The sequence below is a fragment of the Parasteatoda tepidariorum genome, chromosome 8 (assembly GCF_043381705.1).
Source record: "Parasteatoda tepidariorum isolate YZ-2023 chromosome 8, CAS_Ptep_4.0, whole genome shotgun sequence".
NCBI lineage: Eukaryota > Metazoa > Arthropoda > Arachnida > Araneae > Theridiidae > Parasteatoda > Parasteatoda tepidariorum.
The window spans coordinates 64,924,048-64,941,433 of record NC_092211.1 but is presented as its reverse complement, the minus strand read 5'-3'; the positions used below and the strand labels follow the sequence as shown (position 1 = coordinate 64,941,433).

At 28.5% G+C, this 17,386-nt stretch overlaps 1 protein-coding gene across 2 annotated transcripts in view; it reads right to left on the bottom strand.

The window, feature by feature from the left end:
• Positions 1 to 6,187: 6,187 nt before the first annotated feature.
• Positions 6,188 to 17,386, bottom strand: part of LOC107436715 (DNA-binding protein RFX2) — a 33,199-nt gene continuing 22,000 nt past the window's right edge. For both annotated transcript variants that reach the window (XM_043043661.2, XM_043043657.2), the window contains 4 exons: positions 13,987 to 14,136; positions 11,205 to 11,413; positions 8,838 to 8,991; positions 6,188 to 7,509 (listed from right to left, as the gene is read on the bottom strand). In XM_043043661.2, coding sequence (XP_042899595.1) covers positions 7,207 to 7,509; positions 8,838 to 8,991; positions 11,205 to 11,413; positions 13,987 to 14,136 — 816 coding nt within the window. In that variant the 3' untranslated portion in view covers positions 6,188 to 7,206. The remainder of the gene's footprint in view (positions 7,510 to 8,837; positions 8,992 to 11,204; positions 11,414 to 13,986; positions 14,137 to 17,386) is intronic.

Sequence of the window (17,386 nt, the reverse complement as noted above, 5' to 3'; positions counted from 1 at the left end):
TCTTTTTGAAACTTATCAACAAAAACACATTCCTTAAAATAACTTTTTGATCCATCACTAATGAACTAGAATTCGATGTTTAAACTTCTAAATTAATTTTTAACGCATCGATTTTAAAATAACAGTGTAGAAAATTTCACAACAAATAGAGAAACTTGCCGACAAATATTTCATAATAAAATGGCACATTATAAATAAAATAGCATTAGTACAAAAGACAAATAGCAAAGCACACAATACATATGAAGTGAACTTTGGCAAAAAGAACAGGATAAATTATATACTCTGCAAAACAGATACTTATTTACATGAACAAATACTGTAGAAATTTTAAAATATAAAATACATATTTTTAAAGGAACTGTACACTTCTAGACTAGATTAACCTTTATTCAGTGGCTTCACTTTTGATTCACAGAATAAAGGAATATTAAGTACCAATAAATAATCAGTGCATAGTGGATGAAATATGATAAAAATAATAACCATAGTAAATAATTTCGCAAATTCCATAAAAGAAAATTCTTAAGCACACTATATTAACCTAAAGGTTTTAAACAAAATATTTAAATAAATGCAAACCTATTTTTGCATTTAACCCGGGAGGATAAGTAATTGCTTAGATCAGTGATTTCCAAATGGTTCCATGGAATAGTTAATGGGCTTCTGAGAGTTATTTCATTCTTTTAAACTAGTAATGATTTTTGAAAAATGTAATTATATTTAAGTCCAACCAATAATCTTTTAATTGCCTTTATGAAATAATTCAAAATAAAATGTTAGTTAAAAAAAACTGCAAAATATTGTTTAAAAAATTACATTTTCTAATTACAATACAATGAATAAATTATGAAGAGGATATGGACTTATAAAAAAAAATTTAATTTTTACTTCCCATTACGCTTTTTAACTAAAAATAAAATAACTCAATTCGATAATAAAGAAATATATTTCCCTGCATTACCATTTGAACGTTTACAGTTCTTTTTAGTTTTTATTCAATTTCGGCTAAACAAATTCAGAACCAGATTAGATACAGTTCCAGGACTGCAAAATCAATTGTCGATCAAAAAATGTATTTTAAGTCCTTTAATGATAAAACGATTAAAAATTTCATTTCCATCAACTAAATATTTTTAAAGTAAATAGTCTTTTATTGGTTAATATGTTCGCAATTGCCTTTATATACTTTATTCATAGAGTCAAGGTTCAGCTTAAAAAAAGGCTCTATAGGTGAAAAAAATTAACTTAGTGGGAATTGTTTCGATAATGCTGGAAAGGAGGTAAAAATGTAGGTATGAGCTAAAATCATGAAAAATTTAAATTCCGCTGATTTATTTTAATCTACCTATAATAATAGACTAGATATTGACTAAACTGCAATAGGCAATTTTTTAGCAGTGAATAGCTTTTTAAACTTGGGATAGATTAAAAACATTTGGTGTTCTGGTCTGACTACATCATAAAAAGCCGAGTTCCTTAGCATATTTCTGATAAGAATTTCTTTTCTTTTTTTTACACTTAAGCTGCCAATTTAATGAAGAAAAGTAATTTAAAATACAATAAGTTTAAATTTATGACAATTTTTCTTAGAAAGCATAACTATTTAAGCCCTACAAAAATTCAAAGGTAACTTTAGTAAACTTTTAAACATATTTACACATAATTATTTCACCAATCATGAAGTAATATAATTATTAAAAATATATTCAGCTCACTAATAAATATTTTAAAAAACTTGCCTGTTATCTTAAAATTGATCAAAAATATAAAAAGAATCAAAATAAAATCTTACGATACATGTTTGAAGAACTTTGAAACAAAATATAAATGAAATAAATGCTGATTTGGATCACATACCTGCCAACCTTTACTCTTATTGAAAATATTTTTTCCTAAGCGGTATTAAGTTGACAATTTAATTACAGTTGTAAGCAGAAATATTTTTTTCTTTTGCCAGAATCTAAATAAACCATCGTTTGATTATCATGCTTTTTTAACCTTAAAATTGATCAAAAATTTAAGGAGGATCAAATGTGCAATTCAAATCAGAAGTTCAATTATATATATCAGTAGTTTAAATCATTATAGTCAAATTTATTAACTTCAAATATAAAAAGAAAGAATAATCTTGCTACCACTTTAAATATCAAATAAAATCTTGCAAACTTTTTGCAAAAGTTGGCAGCTACAGCATCATTGTTGCTAGTTTTGCAAAAACTAAGGACAAATTTACTAACTCAAAATATGAAAAGAAAGAATAATTTTTCTACCACTTTTAACATCAAAAATAAAATCTTACAAAAAATTTGCAAAAGTTGGCAGCAATGGGATCATTATTGTTAGTTTCGCAAAAATAAAGGATTCTGAACCGTTAAACGTTAACATGTTTCACAGGTTTACTCTATAATTTAATATTAAGGACGAATTTAAAAATAAAAAAATTAAGGTGCCTCCTCCCAGGTTAACCATGCCTTAATGTTATTAATTTAAATTTTTCACTTTTTATGAAAAAAAAGTAGGATGTGGGTGACAAATAGTTCAGAAAATCAATTGTATGGACTTTACTTTAAACCACTACAAAAGCTTTTTGTATTAAAAATATTATGTACTATACATATATTTATAAAGGATGATTAAAACTTTTTTCCTTCAAATAGGTATAGCATTGAAACCAGGATTGATAATTAATGCTACATCCATCTAAACTATTACAGCATTTATCTAGATCCCGTGTAATCTAAATATCAAGATAATTTTTTCATGATGAACTTTTTTGCAACGATAATTTTTTCATTTAAGATTTCTTCCTTGCTTTAACAGAAATAATTTTAACAAAGTCAAGAGACAGAATATTTTTAATCTGTTTTTTTTTTCTTTTCTTTTTCAATAAAATAATATTTTTTTTCAATAAAAATAAACAGCACTTATTTTAAATAATGTTTATAAATGGTTTCGCAAAAAATTAAATAATCATTGCACTTTTATTTATGTAATAATACATCAGCATCACCACGTCAATGTTTATTATATCAAATCTTGTCAAAAAGTGTTAAGCTGTACCAATTGAAATTAGTAATTAGTTAGTAAATATTGAACTCACAAAAAAGTTAATCATGCCTGATACTAATAGAAATGTAGATAAATAATAATTTCTTTTAGAGAAAATCAACATGTGTATTATTTTGAAAATAAATCTATTTGAAATTTCTATCAGCATTAAGTTTAAATAAATTTCCTTCAGTGAAAAAGTACATCAGTTACAATTTTTTGTCAATGCACCAAACAACTCCTACTTTTCCTTATATTTTTTTTAATCCAAACTTTTAAATCAGTTCTTTATATCTTTAACAAAGATATGAATTACTTTATAACAAGACATGAAATTGAAAATATAAATAGAAAGATAAATTAATACCTACTCTGATGTACAAAACTTGAAATATCCAGTTAAAGTTTTTCATATTTAAAGCTCACATCAAAAACAAGCGTTAACAAATTTAAATTTTATAGACATGATGCTTTTAAATTAAAAATTTACCATATGTACTTAAGGCCAATTATGCTCCACACTCATAAAAAAACGTATTTACAGAGAAAAAAAAATTGGGGAAGAATAGTGAGTCTGATATACAAGTCTAACATAGCAACATTCAAGTGCCAACAAATATAATTTTGGCAGAAAATATTTTAATGCAACTATTCCAAAAATTTTATATTTTGGTAAAAGTAGGAAAAATAAACTTTCCGTTTGTTGTAATAGGAGAATTAAAAATCAACTATTAAATACACAGAATCCTGATATTAAGGATTATTATTAACCCTTTGATGCAGATGAGACACAAGCGCCCATTTTATATAGTTTTTTCTGACACTTTAATTACAAGCAAAGATATATTTTGTTTTTTTTTTTTAATTATAAAAAAAGTCTAATAGTTACTAAAAAAATCTCTTAGATTATCGGAATTATATTTGTACTAAAATATAAAATCCCAAAAAAATACAGTTTGATTTTTTTTTTCATTCATATTCCAAAATGCATCAATTATTGATTTTGTAAATTAAAGGCATTTCAATGACAAATAACTGTTTCTCTTAGATATTAAGAACTGAATTAAGTATAAATTTAAAAAATTATTACTGTGTTTGGCAGATTTTACCTTTAACACAGCAAAAGATGCAGGTGTTTCATACTGTACTTAGTAACCAAAAATTATTAGAATGCTTAATATAATATTTTTCACTTATTTTGACTTATATTAATACAAAATGATTAAAGTATGAAAAATATGTTTAATAAAAATTCTGCATCAAAGGGTTAACTATTGATAATTTTAAAATTTATATAAAAAGCTAATAAGTTTTCAAATACATGCATTAGAACAACAAAACAATTAAAAGGAAATTTCATTTTCACATCTGTCATTGCAATTTTCGTGTTTGTTTGAATTTCTCATTGAGGAAAAAAATTACTTCTGTACTATAACTGCTTAAATAAATAACTTCTAATTCAAAAATTGTCAAACACAAAATAAAAATCCATAGATCCAAAGAAGTAAAAATTACCTTACTTACAGCAAAAAAAAAAAAAATCTGAATTCAATCAGAAGGAAAGAATAGATACACACAAGATTATAACAATGTGCATTAAATAGTTCATTTTGTATATTGTACTTACACAATACTTCAGCAACACTTTGTTTAAATCATTTTTTCTATATGATATATCTATATACATGTATCACAAATGTATTCTTGAAACGAAAATATTACATCAAAATTAAGCACATGTTACACATATTTGTATATATATGTATTTTAATTTACAAATATTTAATGCATATATTAAACACAAGAACATAGATCAGAGTATGATAATTTAAATATTTCCATATGTCACGCCACTTGATTTCTCAGTTCTAAAAATTCATAAATATCTACACTCACAACTCGACAAGAGAAAACAACACATAATCAACAAAAACTATTCTTGGAAAGTAAAGCTAATTTTGATAAAAATTTCAAACAATGACTTGTTTTGTTTGAATTTTACAAAACTAAAGAAAAAGCATAATGGAATGCAAACTTATGTGAAAAAAAAACTCTTTTAAAGTGCAAAAGAATGCTTGAACTCCTTGGAAATGGCACTTTTTTTTATGATATGTATGCAATCAATGGAAAATAATGACTTAGAACTCTTTGGACTTAGTGAATAAAAGTATGATATAAGTATATCTGTATAAAATAAAAATGGAACATAAAATATGATATCACATCTAAAATTAAAAAAAAATCTGAAGAGTTTGTATGGAAAGTGATGATTATAGGTACGGATGTTGATTATTTATGGTGGAATTATTAAACAGCAATTTGCAGAACATTAATCTCCGTACGGTCGATTTACCCCAAAACAAATTTTTTAGAAGTCAATCTATTTGATTTTTGTATTTCTTTGAAATGGTACAGAAGTTTATTTTTTTAAATTTTAGTCTTTTTGAAGAAGTTGCAATTAAAAGTTAAAATTACTGTGCGACTAATTCACTCAAATGAGAGGTTTTCAGAAACCAATTGTATTATTCAATCAGCAAAAATATATACATTTTTAAGAAAATTAAACATCATGAAATGCAAAGAAATTTAAACTTACAGAACTTTTCAAGTAAAACAATTATTGATTAATATACATTATCTAAAGGAATGAATTATCTCCATTAAGAACAGTTTACTTATACAACATAAATTATTTATTGTAATTTCTTTTTTGTACAATGTAAAAGTATAATTTATAATATAACTTTATTTTTATTTAAAGTCATAATTATAAAATTTTAAATTATATGATATTGGCTAAAACTTTAGTACCATTCAGTTTAATAACTGAAAAAAGAACACTAATTTCCTTTAAACGCTATTTTTTTAAAGTTAATTTTTAAGCTGAAGTCATTTGATTTCGTGATAGTAGAGAGTCGTAGCTGTATTTCTTTTTCGGGTCATACGTCAATAATTTAAATTAACTTCCAATGTTTTTGTGCATTTTTTAAGCACAATTATAATTAAAATATGCATCTAGATTGACTTACATATTTCAGAGCTATTTTCTCGTAAGAATACAATTGATGTTTATTCTTACTTTATTGGTTAAAACTATTGACAATTAGCAAAGAAATATTGTTGACATTCATTTCTCAATGTGATAAAAACACAATAAACCTTAAACGATGAGAACATTGTTCTCCATGCATAATTATTATTATTATTTTTTTAATCTTACCTTACTAAGTTTCAAAATATTATTATAAGAATCACTTTAATATACTAATAAAACACCTTAAAAATGAAAAAGATTTAAAAAAAATAAATAAATAACTGCAACATCCGCACCTTAATGATAACTAAAGCATGAATTTTTGTTATCGTATGACTCGTAAATGTAATGTTCTACTGGTAACAAAATAAACACTAATCATGCACCTCACATAAGCTAAAATAAATAAGAGCCCTAATAACTCAGAAAATCAAATAAAAATAAAGCTACAAAATCAGTTTAACAAGCATAATTATCTAAATTATTTCAAAATCACTGGTATTTTTTCCCCTAAAAGTAATAATTAAGAGTAAAAATGCAATAATAGGTATTATTATTGATCTGTGCTTTTACCAAAATTTACCCTACTAATGAGTTAAGTATAATACCAAAAATATTTAGGGTTTTAATACAAACTAATTCTGAATTAATTATTTGTTCATTTGTGTAAACTTTTAAAAAGTTTTTAATAAATAAAAAAAGAATAACAAAAACACAATATGCTACAGAATTCATGTGCTTTCATTACTAAGGATGCTTAAAATAAAATAGCACTCAAACATAACATATAAAAATGACTACACATAATTAAAAAACATATTTCAGTTTAGTAGTAAATATTTTAAACTCAACTAAATACTCTACTTACACAAATACAATTTTTGTACATATCAATTTTAATAGAATAAATTTAAATTACGCGTATCGCATGCCTTTAAGTGAAATGACAATAAATGCAAAGCTCATTATTTTGGATAAAAAAGAAAAACAAAAAAGAAATGATAACATTTAAAGTTTAAGTTGTTTGAAAATTGTTTCTGATTTGAATTGACATGACAGCAAGGTTTTACAAAAACCTTTAGGCATTAAAGAAATTCTCTTTCACGGTAGAAAGTTGGGGGTCATACAGTTTTTAACTTTTTGTTGTGTTGTTGAACGCTTTCACCGTTTCCGGTCGTGTCGGCTACGGAGCTCAAAAATCGCACTTGAGGTTGACCGATAAGACTAGCTTGAAGAGTGGTATTATTTTCCTTCAGTCCATTAGTCATAGTAGTGTTGCTATAGATATCCTGAGAAATGCTACAGTTAGATTCTGTGAGAGTCCCATTTTCCATGAGTTTGCTTGTGCTGCAACCAGATAAATTCTTTGAGTTTAAAACAAAATCTGTGCTCAAAGAATTAGTTTTTGCTCCTTTCCCAATGAACTGAAAAATTATAAAGAATTTCAGGAGAAAATATTTTAAGCAAATTTATTCAATAAATTTGCTTAAAAGAATATAAAATTATTAAATTCAGATACATATTGGAGGAGCGCATATTTGTGAAAATTTTAGAATAAGTTAATGTAAAATATGAAGGAAACGTAAAACTATTTACATTTGGCTAAGATAAAAGAAAAGATGGCTATTTTTTTTTACCTTTTAAAGGCAACAGTTATTTTGCATTTAATTTTATAAGCTAATTATTTTTTTTTTCATTAGAAACAAGTGAGATTTGATAGTGAGCATTGTTGTAATATGCTACTTTTCACTCTTCCTGCAACAGAAATTCATCAACTTAGGTATTCTCTGCCAGGCCAAAAATATCTATAGCAATTCTGTGTGGCCAAAAATGGCCCATATACCTAAAATTCCAATTTAGCTCCTTGATTAGATACTCTTTTACAATAATAAACAATTCTGATATGTCTGTGACGAAATAATTTTCAAAAAATAGAAAAAGAAAGAAATATTATTTTTCTAATTCTTACAGAGAATTTGTTACTTTATTGTTTTTTTCTCCTGTTTATTAAAAAAAATGCTAATATCCTCTCTCATTTTGGTTTCAAATTCATTTTTTGGCCTGTTAATGAAACTAAATTTAAGTCTCTTGAAGGGATTATTAGTTTGGATAATCGCTGAGGCATTTACCATATTCCTTGTCAGTGCGACCTTGGAAACATCAAAGAAACTTGACACACTTTAAAATTTTGACTTAAGAAACACGACAGATATGTCTGTTATACAGAATTTGAAAACTCAACAATCAACATCATTGTTGGAATCTTGGGCACAAACTCAATTTTAATAATGCCAGAATTATTACCTCTCTAGTCATATCTTGATACACAGGAATCATATTTTATTCATATGAATGCAGATTCCCTTGTTAATGACATTAAGCCCCTAGCCATTTCTCCATAGTGAGTGGCAATGCATTTTACCCTAATTTGCTTCTCTCAGTCACGGTAATTATTCTTGTTTTGTTTTTTATCTTTCTCTCTTGGTTACTATGGTTTTTCCAGTTCTAGTTTGCACCTTTATGTTTGCATTTTTCAGTGGCAACTTTACATTTTATAGGTTTTGAAAATGAGTGCCTTTTTACGAGCACTCGATACATGTCGACCGTAATTTTAATTTGTATGTTTTTGAGGAGGATGAAGTTTTTTAACAAGTAATATCATTAGATTTGATTTAACAGTTGCATGCAAAAAATTCTTTTAACGTGCAAAAAGTATTAAATTGTTGTAAAAAACATGCAAAATATGTCTTACCTCTCCCATAACAGCTATAGGAGTTTCATTAATAGCTTTAGCAACTCTATGTTCAATAAGATAGAACATATACTCATCGTATAAAAGCCGTATTAAGTGAAAAGAGCCAAAACTTGCTGCACTTCTTAATGTCAAATCCCTGATTACCATAGAACTGGAAAAAATTAATGCATTGTTTTTTTATAAGTTAATATTTAAACAATAATTCAAACTTTAAAAATGTACTAAAAAGTATAAAATTCTGAAGGGAACAATCATTGCAAATAATAAACCGGAGATACCAACTTTACAAACTAGCTATCCATAATCAAAATTACAATAAAATTCATAAAAATTCAAATTAGTGCAATTTTAATGTGTTCTTACTATTTATTCTATATGGGAATATACCTAATATTAACACTTTACAAACAGGAAGTATTTCAATTTAACTTCCCACCAGGTATAATTATAATGATTAATTATAATATTTAATTACAAATTAATAAATTGCATATAAAACATTAAGTGTGCTAAAATTAATAATTTGATTAGTACCACTATATGTACAGCACTGGACCCAGTATGCAAAATGCCAAGCTGCTTATATTGCGGCATTGGTCCATTAAGGGTCAATAATATTAAGCATGAATTGTCGAATAAATAAAAAAGTTATAACTAAATATTACTTTTTTCAAATATTTGCTGCAAAAAATCTTTTATAATTCTTGGGAACTAAGGAAAACTTTTTTTTAACAAATTATTTAAAAAATTCTCAAAATCTGCAATTTTTATTGCTCAACTGTTAGATTATAATCTTGACTACAAAATCATAATAATTGCAGATAAATCATTATATTGTACCACTGGATAAACATGGTAAATAAGTCATATGAGTAGACCAAAACATAAACAGGAAAACAAAATATACATGGGTACTATATTTACTCATGAAAAAGACTCTTAAAATAGAAATAATAGTATATAAGCAAAACAATATATACAGAATCATATTGCTCCAGTAATAGTGGTTTTATTTTTACCTTTTCCATGTTAGCACTTTCAGTTTTGGGGAATTAAAAGACATTTGTCAAATAGAATAGACAAAAATGGTTTTGTTGTTTAGTAGTACACAATCTAAAATTTTAACCAAAAATTATGTTAATTATCTCACTGGCACTCTTGAAGGATAGCAAAAGAAATAAGCAATTTTCTATAAAAATCAAACTATGCACTTATTTGCTATCATCGTTACATGAGTAATCAAAATGCTTGTTTGTAAGCCAAGATTAAATAAACTTGTAGTATTTAAAACATTTGAATGTCTTAAAATTGAAATGCTATTTGGACAAATAAGCATATTTATGCCTAAAATAACCTGTGATAGTTAAATATAGTTTTTTTTAATATGTAAATACTACTACTGCTGTTTGGCACTAAGATGTGATTTAATATATTTTTTGTTTCCTATATCAAGGAGTCGGCCGCAAAGGCCATTGATTTCATGAGTGATTACTTCAGAACTTAAATTTTGTTTTTAGGAGCAGAGCTTTAATCTGGTAATTAACTCACACACCCCCTCACTCCTATTGCTTTTGGAATTAAAAAGATCATTTTGTAACAATGATGTTTCCATGACAGTGCATGCTAAAACAAAAGTTAACCATGTTTTTTCAATGATGCTTACAAACAATTTAACATAGATAAATGAAAATATTGCAAAATTATAAAAAAAATGTTAGGGAATAAAAAACAAACATTGTGAACAGCAAACTATTAAAAAGGTATCAAGGAAAGTTTTATCTGTAGCAATGTTATTTATCAATGGACTTCTGTATCAGCTCAAAGAAAAAAAATCATGGTCAGTTCTTGAATTACTAGAACACATTCATACTTACAGACTATGACTTCTATATAAGGAGATAAAGATTTTCAAGTATAACGAATTCTAAAATGTTACAAATTAGATTAAATTATTTATGCCAAAAAAAAAAATTAGTATGAAGAAAAAGGTTTTTTTCTTCAACAAACACTAATATTAATGCAATTCTTTTCATTCTTAATTTTTTTTATAAACAAGATGAAATAATTTTCTTTTAAGGCAAGATTAATTAGTAGCTTCTAAGTTATACCAAATTAAGAAGTCAACAAAACTGTTATGCTCAAGTTTATACATAAAACATTTACTAAATACATACTAAATATAAAACATGCATGTTGATATTTAGTATAACAAATGCATCACTGTCAGAGGTTTTAAATACTTTATCGCATTTTTGGATATTTTTTTCTTCTTTATGTTAAAATTTATACAAAAAACAAGAATCAGAAAGAAAAGATTATAAATGAATACAAAAAGTTATTGATCACAATAAAACAAAAACTTACCTATAAAAAGACCATTTCAATAGAAATTGTCGAGCTGCTTTGGGGAAATCTGTTTTGCCTTCATAAGGCTGCAAGACTATATCTACTACTCCTTCTAACCATTGAGCCCACTGTTCAAGAGAATTCTGTTGTTGCAAAGTCAGTTTGAAATCTTGTTCTAAACGCTGAACAGTAGTTTCTTCGCACTGACAAACCCAGGAGGCTTGTTCCTGTCAGCAAGATAAAAAAAAGTTTATAATGAATTGTTCATGTTTCCATTTAGAATTTAAACTCTAGAGCTATGTTGCTAGTTAATTTACAATAACTAACACTTATTCTTATTAACTAAGTATAATAGCAATAGAATAAATAATTTGCTAAACACTAGGGACCGGAATTATTAAAAAAATTAATTTAGAAACTTGTAGGAAAGCTTTCGACTGAACAATAAATAGTTATTTGCTATTTTTAGGCTTTAAAATTGCTATGTACCCTTAACTTGATAGCCTTAAGCTAATAAATTTAAATACTACTGAAAAAATGTCATTATGATTCACAATAACAAGATAGTTGGGGGTTGCAAACTAAAAATGATTCAATTTCTTAATTATTTAAATGCATAAACCATATCTTTTATTACTTTATATAATTTTTAATTAAAAATTTCTCTAATTTGAGAAAAGAATCCTGTAATGTTCATTCTTTTGACAATCAATATTCCTATCATTGTTTATAAAATCATCCCCATCCAGTCAAGCATATCAAATTTAATTCAAAAATGGGATCATCAGAATTTATGTCATGTAAGATAACTGCAAGGATAATGCTTTCTGGAGTATAAATTCTAAAGCCTATTTAATTGAGAAAATTTAAAATGGTTCAGCATTTTTTTCTTCAGATAGTAATTATCCACAAAGAAGCTTTTGGACATTAATTTTAATGTTTTCCAAATTTGGCCCATCTAAGCTTGTAATATAGTGTTTTAAAATTAGTTACCCATAAAACACTTTGAAATTTTTAATAATAGCTAGATCAAGAGGTTGGAAAACAGATTTATTACATTTGGAGGAAAGAATGCAATTTTTACTTTCTTTAGATTAATTTCAGGGTGAGATGTTGCGTTATCATGAAAAAGAAGAACTTTCCTTTTTGTGTGACCTATTTTTCTATCAAGTTCAAGCAACCGTTCAGTCATTAAATCCTAGGTCAACCATGTTTGGAGTTTTACTTTTCATTGCATTGCAAGCCTCAATAAATTCATTCCTTCAAAATTCCTGGGTATAGCTGCTTTTCCTATAGTAAATGAAGGCTCTTGTTGTCCTGTCATACGTGTGCAAAGTAAAATCATCAATCTTTTTTTTTGTTGATATTTTTTAACCTTTACACTTTCCAACTTTAAACATAGTTTATTCCAGTAATGCCCGATAAATCATAAACTGACTTATAATAAATTGTATGCCTCTTTTGAAGCTTTTCTATAATTCATTAAAAGCTTCAAAATCCTTTATTCAGCTATTTTTCAACTGCCACTCTAGCCTTTTCATGTAACATTGGTCATGATACTGGATATTTGTTACTTCCAACTGTAAAAAACCATTCTAAAACACACATGTCACTTTAAAATCCATGATCCATGACTCGGCAGATGTGCCATGCATTTAGATTCGATAATTATTTCAATTTTAGCATCATAGTTTAATAAGTTTGTCTCAGTTTTTAATAATATCTACATTCTGAGTCTTTCCAATTTCAAAGTGTCAGTGCAATTTTTGGGCAATGCATTTTTGACGTTTGGAATACTTTAAAACTTAAGTTAAAGCTTTATGAGGCATTATTGAATGAGAGGAGATTCACTCAAGAATAAGGATCGTTTAAAGTTATCTCAAATACTCTTTCAAAATAATTTGAAACCTACTACAGGGAAATAAAAAAAAATTTCATATTTAAACAGTATCCTAATAAACACATGTATTCCTACTTCACTTCCCCAATTGGTTACAATCAATAGGGCTTATTTTCCTTAACACCCCCCATCACTGCATAGGAAAACTGGCAGTACCTCCATAAAAGTAAACATCCTCTGATTCATAGAAGAAAAGAACATGGCAACACCTACCTGTAAGACACCAAGTCTTATGGAGTTGCTATACTCACAATTGATCATTTAAAAATCTGAATAAATGTTTGATTTACATAAACACCTCGATGAATAGATTTCTATTCCTTTTTAATCTAGCTGTGTTAAGTACAGGATCAAACTGATAAGAAGTAAAAAGTAATTTTTGGTGGGGAATTATTGTAAGATTTCCTTCAATTTCTGAGGTCCCAAATGAGGAGTTAAACTAAAACTAAGCTTGTTAAACCTGTAATGAAGGCACTAGCTTGGACGAAAAAAAAAACTTTTTAACGTATTGGACAACAAAAATCTCTTACTGAGATAAAACACATACAACAAATTATCCTGAATAAAATCTGTGAGTATATATTTCATATCAATCTACTCCCCAAGATCATCATTAAGTAATTAATGAGCACAATTTTATTTTCCCACCATAAAGAAAACTCTAATCAGAATTTAGTTACATGAATTTGATGCTTCAAAAGATTCACAAACTTTGCCTTAACCAAATTTAGAAGGTAAAATAAATTAAAAATATTCATTAAATGAAATATCAATAGAAAAAAATGTTTTTGTATGACGATTGAATAGTTAATTAAAATCAGCTTTTTAAAAAACTAGCCGTAGTACTGTTACAAATAAACTGCCCACACATAGATATAAATAAATAAAACAGTACAATACCTGAACATTGTGGAAATCCACTCTGTTAAGATCTGCCATCATCTGATTAATTTGAGATGAATTTTGTAGGACGGCTCTGGCAGCTTGGGCAAGGTGGTTCAATGATGTATATCGTCTCAGAGTCTGAGCAAAGGCACTTACAGCACTCATCTGGAAATGACAAAACATTCTCAGTTGCTAACTCATATAATCTATACATATAAAAAGACATGTCCTGACAGACTCTCAACATCAAATAGCCTATTATACTACTGAAGCTAGAAACATGATATTTAGACAATGGGTTCCTTTTATGACATCGGAATCCACTAAAAGATTTTTTGATATTCCTCATTCCAGGTTTCATTCATTTCATAGATTCATTTTGTTAGGTCGTCTTTATAGTTTAAGTAGTGTTAAATAATTATTTAGACTCATTTTATTAAGTAGTCTTAAGTCATACCGTAAAATACAGATAAAACGCCCAGACTAGAGAAATCGCCCCCTGTAGCCCCAAAGAAACACTGATTGCCAAACAGTATCAAAAATGCACCACATTCCTTACAACACAATTTAAAAGTTCTTATTTTAAGAATTTCTTTGTGAATTTGTTTCTAAAAAATAGTTTTCCTGATGTTTAAGGTAGAGGATTAATGTTATACTATAAATGACCAATGAGTGGGGGGAAATGGAAGAAGATTAATTAATAACAGTAACTGAATTGAAGATTGTAAACAAAAGTGCAAGTGTTTCTAAAGTCTGGTGGGAAGAGAGGGTGAAGCAATCCTATGCATTTTCTCTCTGCTGCATGTAGGTTAAGATTGCGTTGAATGGTATTTACGATTGAAGGCAAGAAAGGGAGAAATTTTAAGGTGGGGTGGGAGAATTGAATGTGAAAGATTGAGTAAAAGGGATATGATATATAGCCAAATAACATATATGGAGTAAAAGGGAACGATAGTTTCTGAGAATTGTTCTAGAGGGGCAAGAAAAATCTGAATACTTGGAGGAGACTAAAAATTTTGTGTGTTGCGTGGAGATAGGAGTCAGTTGTTATTGAGATTTGCAAAAAAATTTTATTGAGATTGTCCAAAATAAGTTCGTACACCAAAAATTCATGTTCTTCCTTCAAAAAATTGGAAGTCATCCGATGGCATACATAAACTTCCTGCATTTGTGATTTTATAAGAACCGACTGGATGCATCTGAAACGAAACACCCGGATGAAAAATTAAAAAGTCTGGACACAGATATAGTTTAAATTCCAGAAGGGTGCACAAGCCTTCTGCAGGCGACAGATATTTTGTGGGTGGAGCCCCTCCAAAGAGCATTAAGCAGAGAATGGGCACTCTTCATAAGGAATTTTTTTTAAAAAATATCCTTGCTGGGAACTTAAAAAAGCTGACTCGGCAAGATGTGATTGGTTTTGTGTCGGCCGCTTGCGAGAAAGTCTCTGAAAAGACAATCTTAAACTCATTTAAGTGTGGCGTTATTCCAACACATTTGATGGAAGCAACAATGGCTTTTCAACCACCATTAGCGCAAGCTAATGTCGGTGTCATGTCGTATTTTTCTAACATATTTTCTAACTTTTACAATGTCTTTTATCACTTAAACTTATTCTCTGTCATGCCTAATTGAAAACAAAAATCTATTTATAACTTTATAATTCTTAATTTCTTACTGCAAATATGTTTCAGTTGCATGGTTATAATAATTCCCACAGCGATCGCCAAGGTATTTTTAAACCCAATATTGATTATGCAGGGTTGGCTTTGTTTTGGCTATGTTATATTTTGATAATTCGTCAACATTGGATCTCTTACCCATGCTTCTCCTGTGTCCGTTGGAAACAATTGTATTCACTTTCAAATTTTGCGGCAACAAGCTGTTATAATAGTTTTAAAAAATATCACTTTTTAATAAGAATGCTAACTTGGACTCTCGATGTAGGAGTGTTTTTTTATTCATCCCTTTGGGGATATGCCTTTCTTTCTAATGTGGAAATGGCCATTATCCATCATAATATTCTTTATTAATAAAATCAAATATTATATAAAAGATGTTATTCATTTCCCTGGAGACAATGTATAACAATTAACCACTATGTGGCATTAACCACTATTGACGACACGGACGTATATAAGGGGGTGTCCATGGGGTCCGCCCCCCCCCCTAGCTTGAGTTTTTTTTAATATCCATATTTCCAAATATCGCATAGAACTTCTTATAATATACGTCTTGCATCTTACAAAAGCTGAAGAATCCCTGGCTTTGCACGCTTCATTCAGCGAAAGAAACGAAAGTTTCATCCAGATAGCACCCCATCCACTCTGTCCGTCTCCACCGGAGAGCAAAATGGAACGGCTCTCTCCCAAGGAAGGAAGAAAGAAGATGTGCTGGTGGTAATTTCGGCATTTTGCCTTGCGCAGACAGATTGAAAGCGGTTCAAAACGAAACTCTTTCCTCGTGTACTTATACTCTACATGTAGATAAGGATAATTGATATTGAAAAAATAAAAAGTATTCATAAATATGAAACGTACTACTCAACAATCTCTCTTGTTTTTTTTCTTCTAAAAACAAAAGACCCAACAAATGACAGTGGCATCAAGGAATTATAAAATCCGCAATCAACTTCTTCTGAAAATCTCCACTACGGGATGGTCAATTAAAGAAAATTGCCGATGAAAACAACTTTGAACATTCCACCCTTATCGGTCTTTGTGAAACACGTTGGACTGAAAAACATGTGGCTGTCGAAAGGTTCGCAGAAATGCTACCCGTTCCACGTGCAACGCTTTAAACACTTCAAAGCAGTGGTAGTTCAGACGTGGCCACACAAGCTTTTCAGCTGCAGGCAGCTGTGGACAATAGCCAATTTATAGTATCTTTGGTCATACTCAGAAAAGTATTTTCGTATACTGTAAATTTGATTAAGGTGATGCAGAAGGTGAATGTTGATTTAATCGCCACTTGCAGTTATGCGAAAACTGTCAGAACAACCGTAGAAAGCATTAGAAACGAGACACAATTCTCCATACTTTTCGAGGAAGCAAAGAGAATGAGCTCGAACGAAATAGTTGCCGCAAGAGCGTCTCAACGCAGCAATGCACCTGGAGAAACTGCCGAAATTTACTACCGGCGGCCGTTTATAGACCATGTGGTAACCGAACTAGATTCTCGTTTCAAACCACATGAAGACGCTATAGAAGGCATTCAACTGCTTCGACCCGAGAAAACTAAAACTGATGACAAAACAAAAGAAAGTCTGAAAAAAAAGTAGCAATAACCTTTATAGGCGAAAGTGAAGGAAACACATTTCTCAGTGAATATGACATATGGAGCAAACACTGGGAATCAATATCCGAAAAACCGGTCACTATTCTCGAAACTCTCGATCAGTGCGANAATGGCGCAG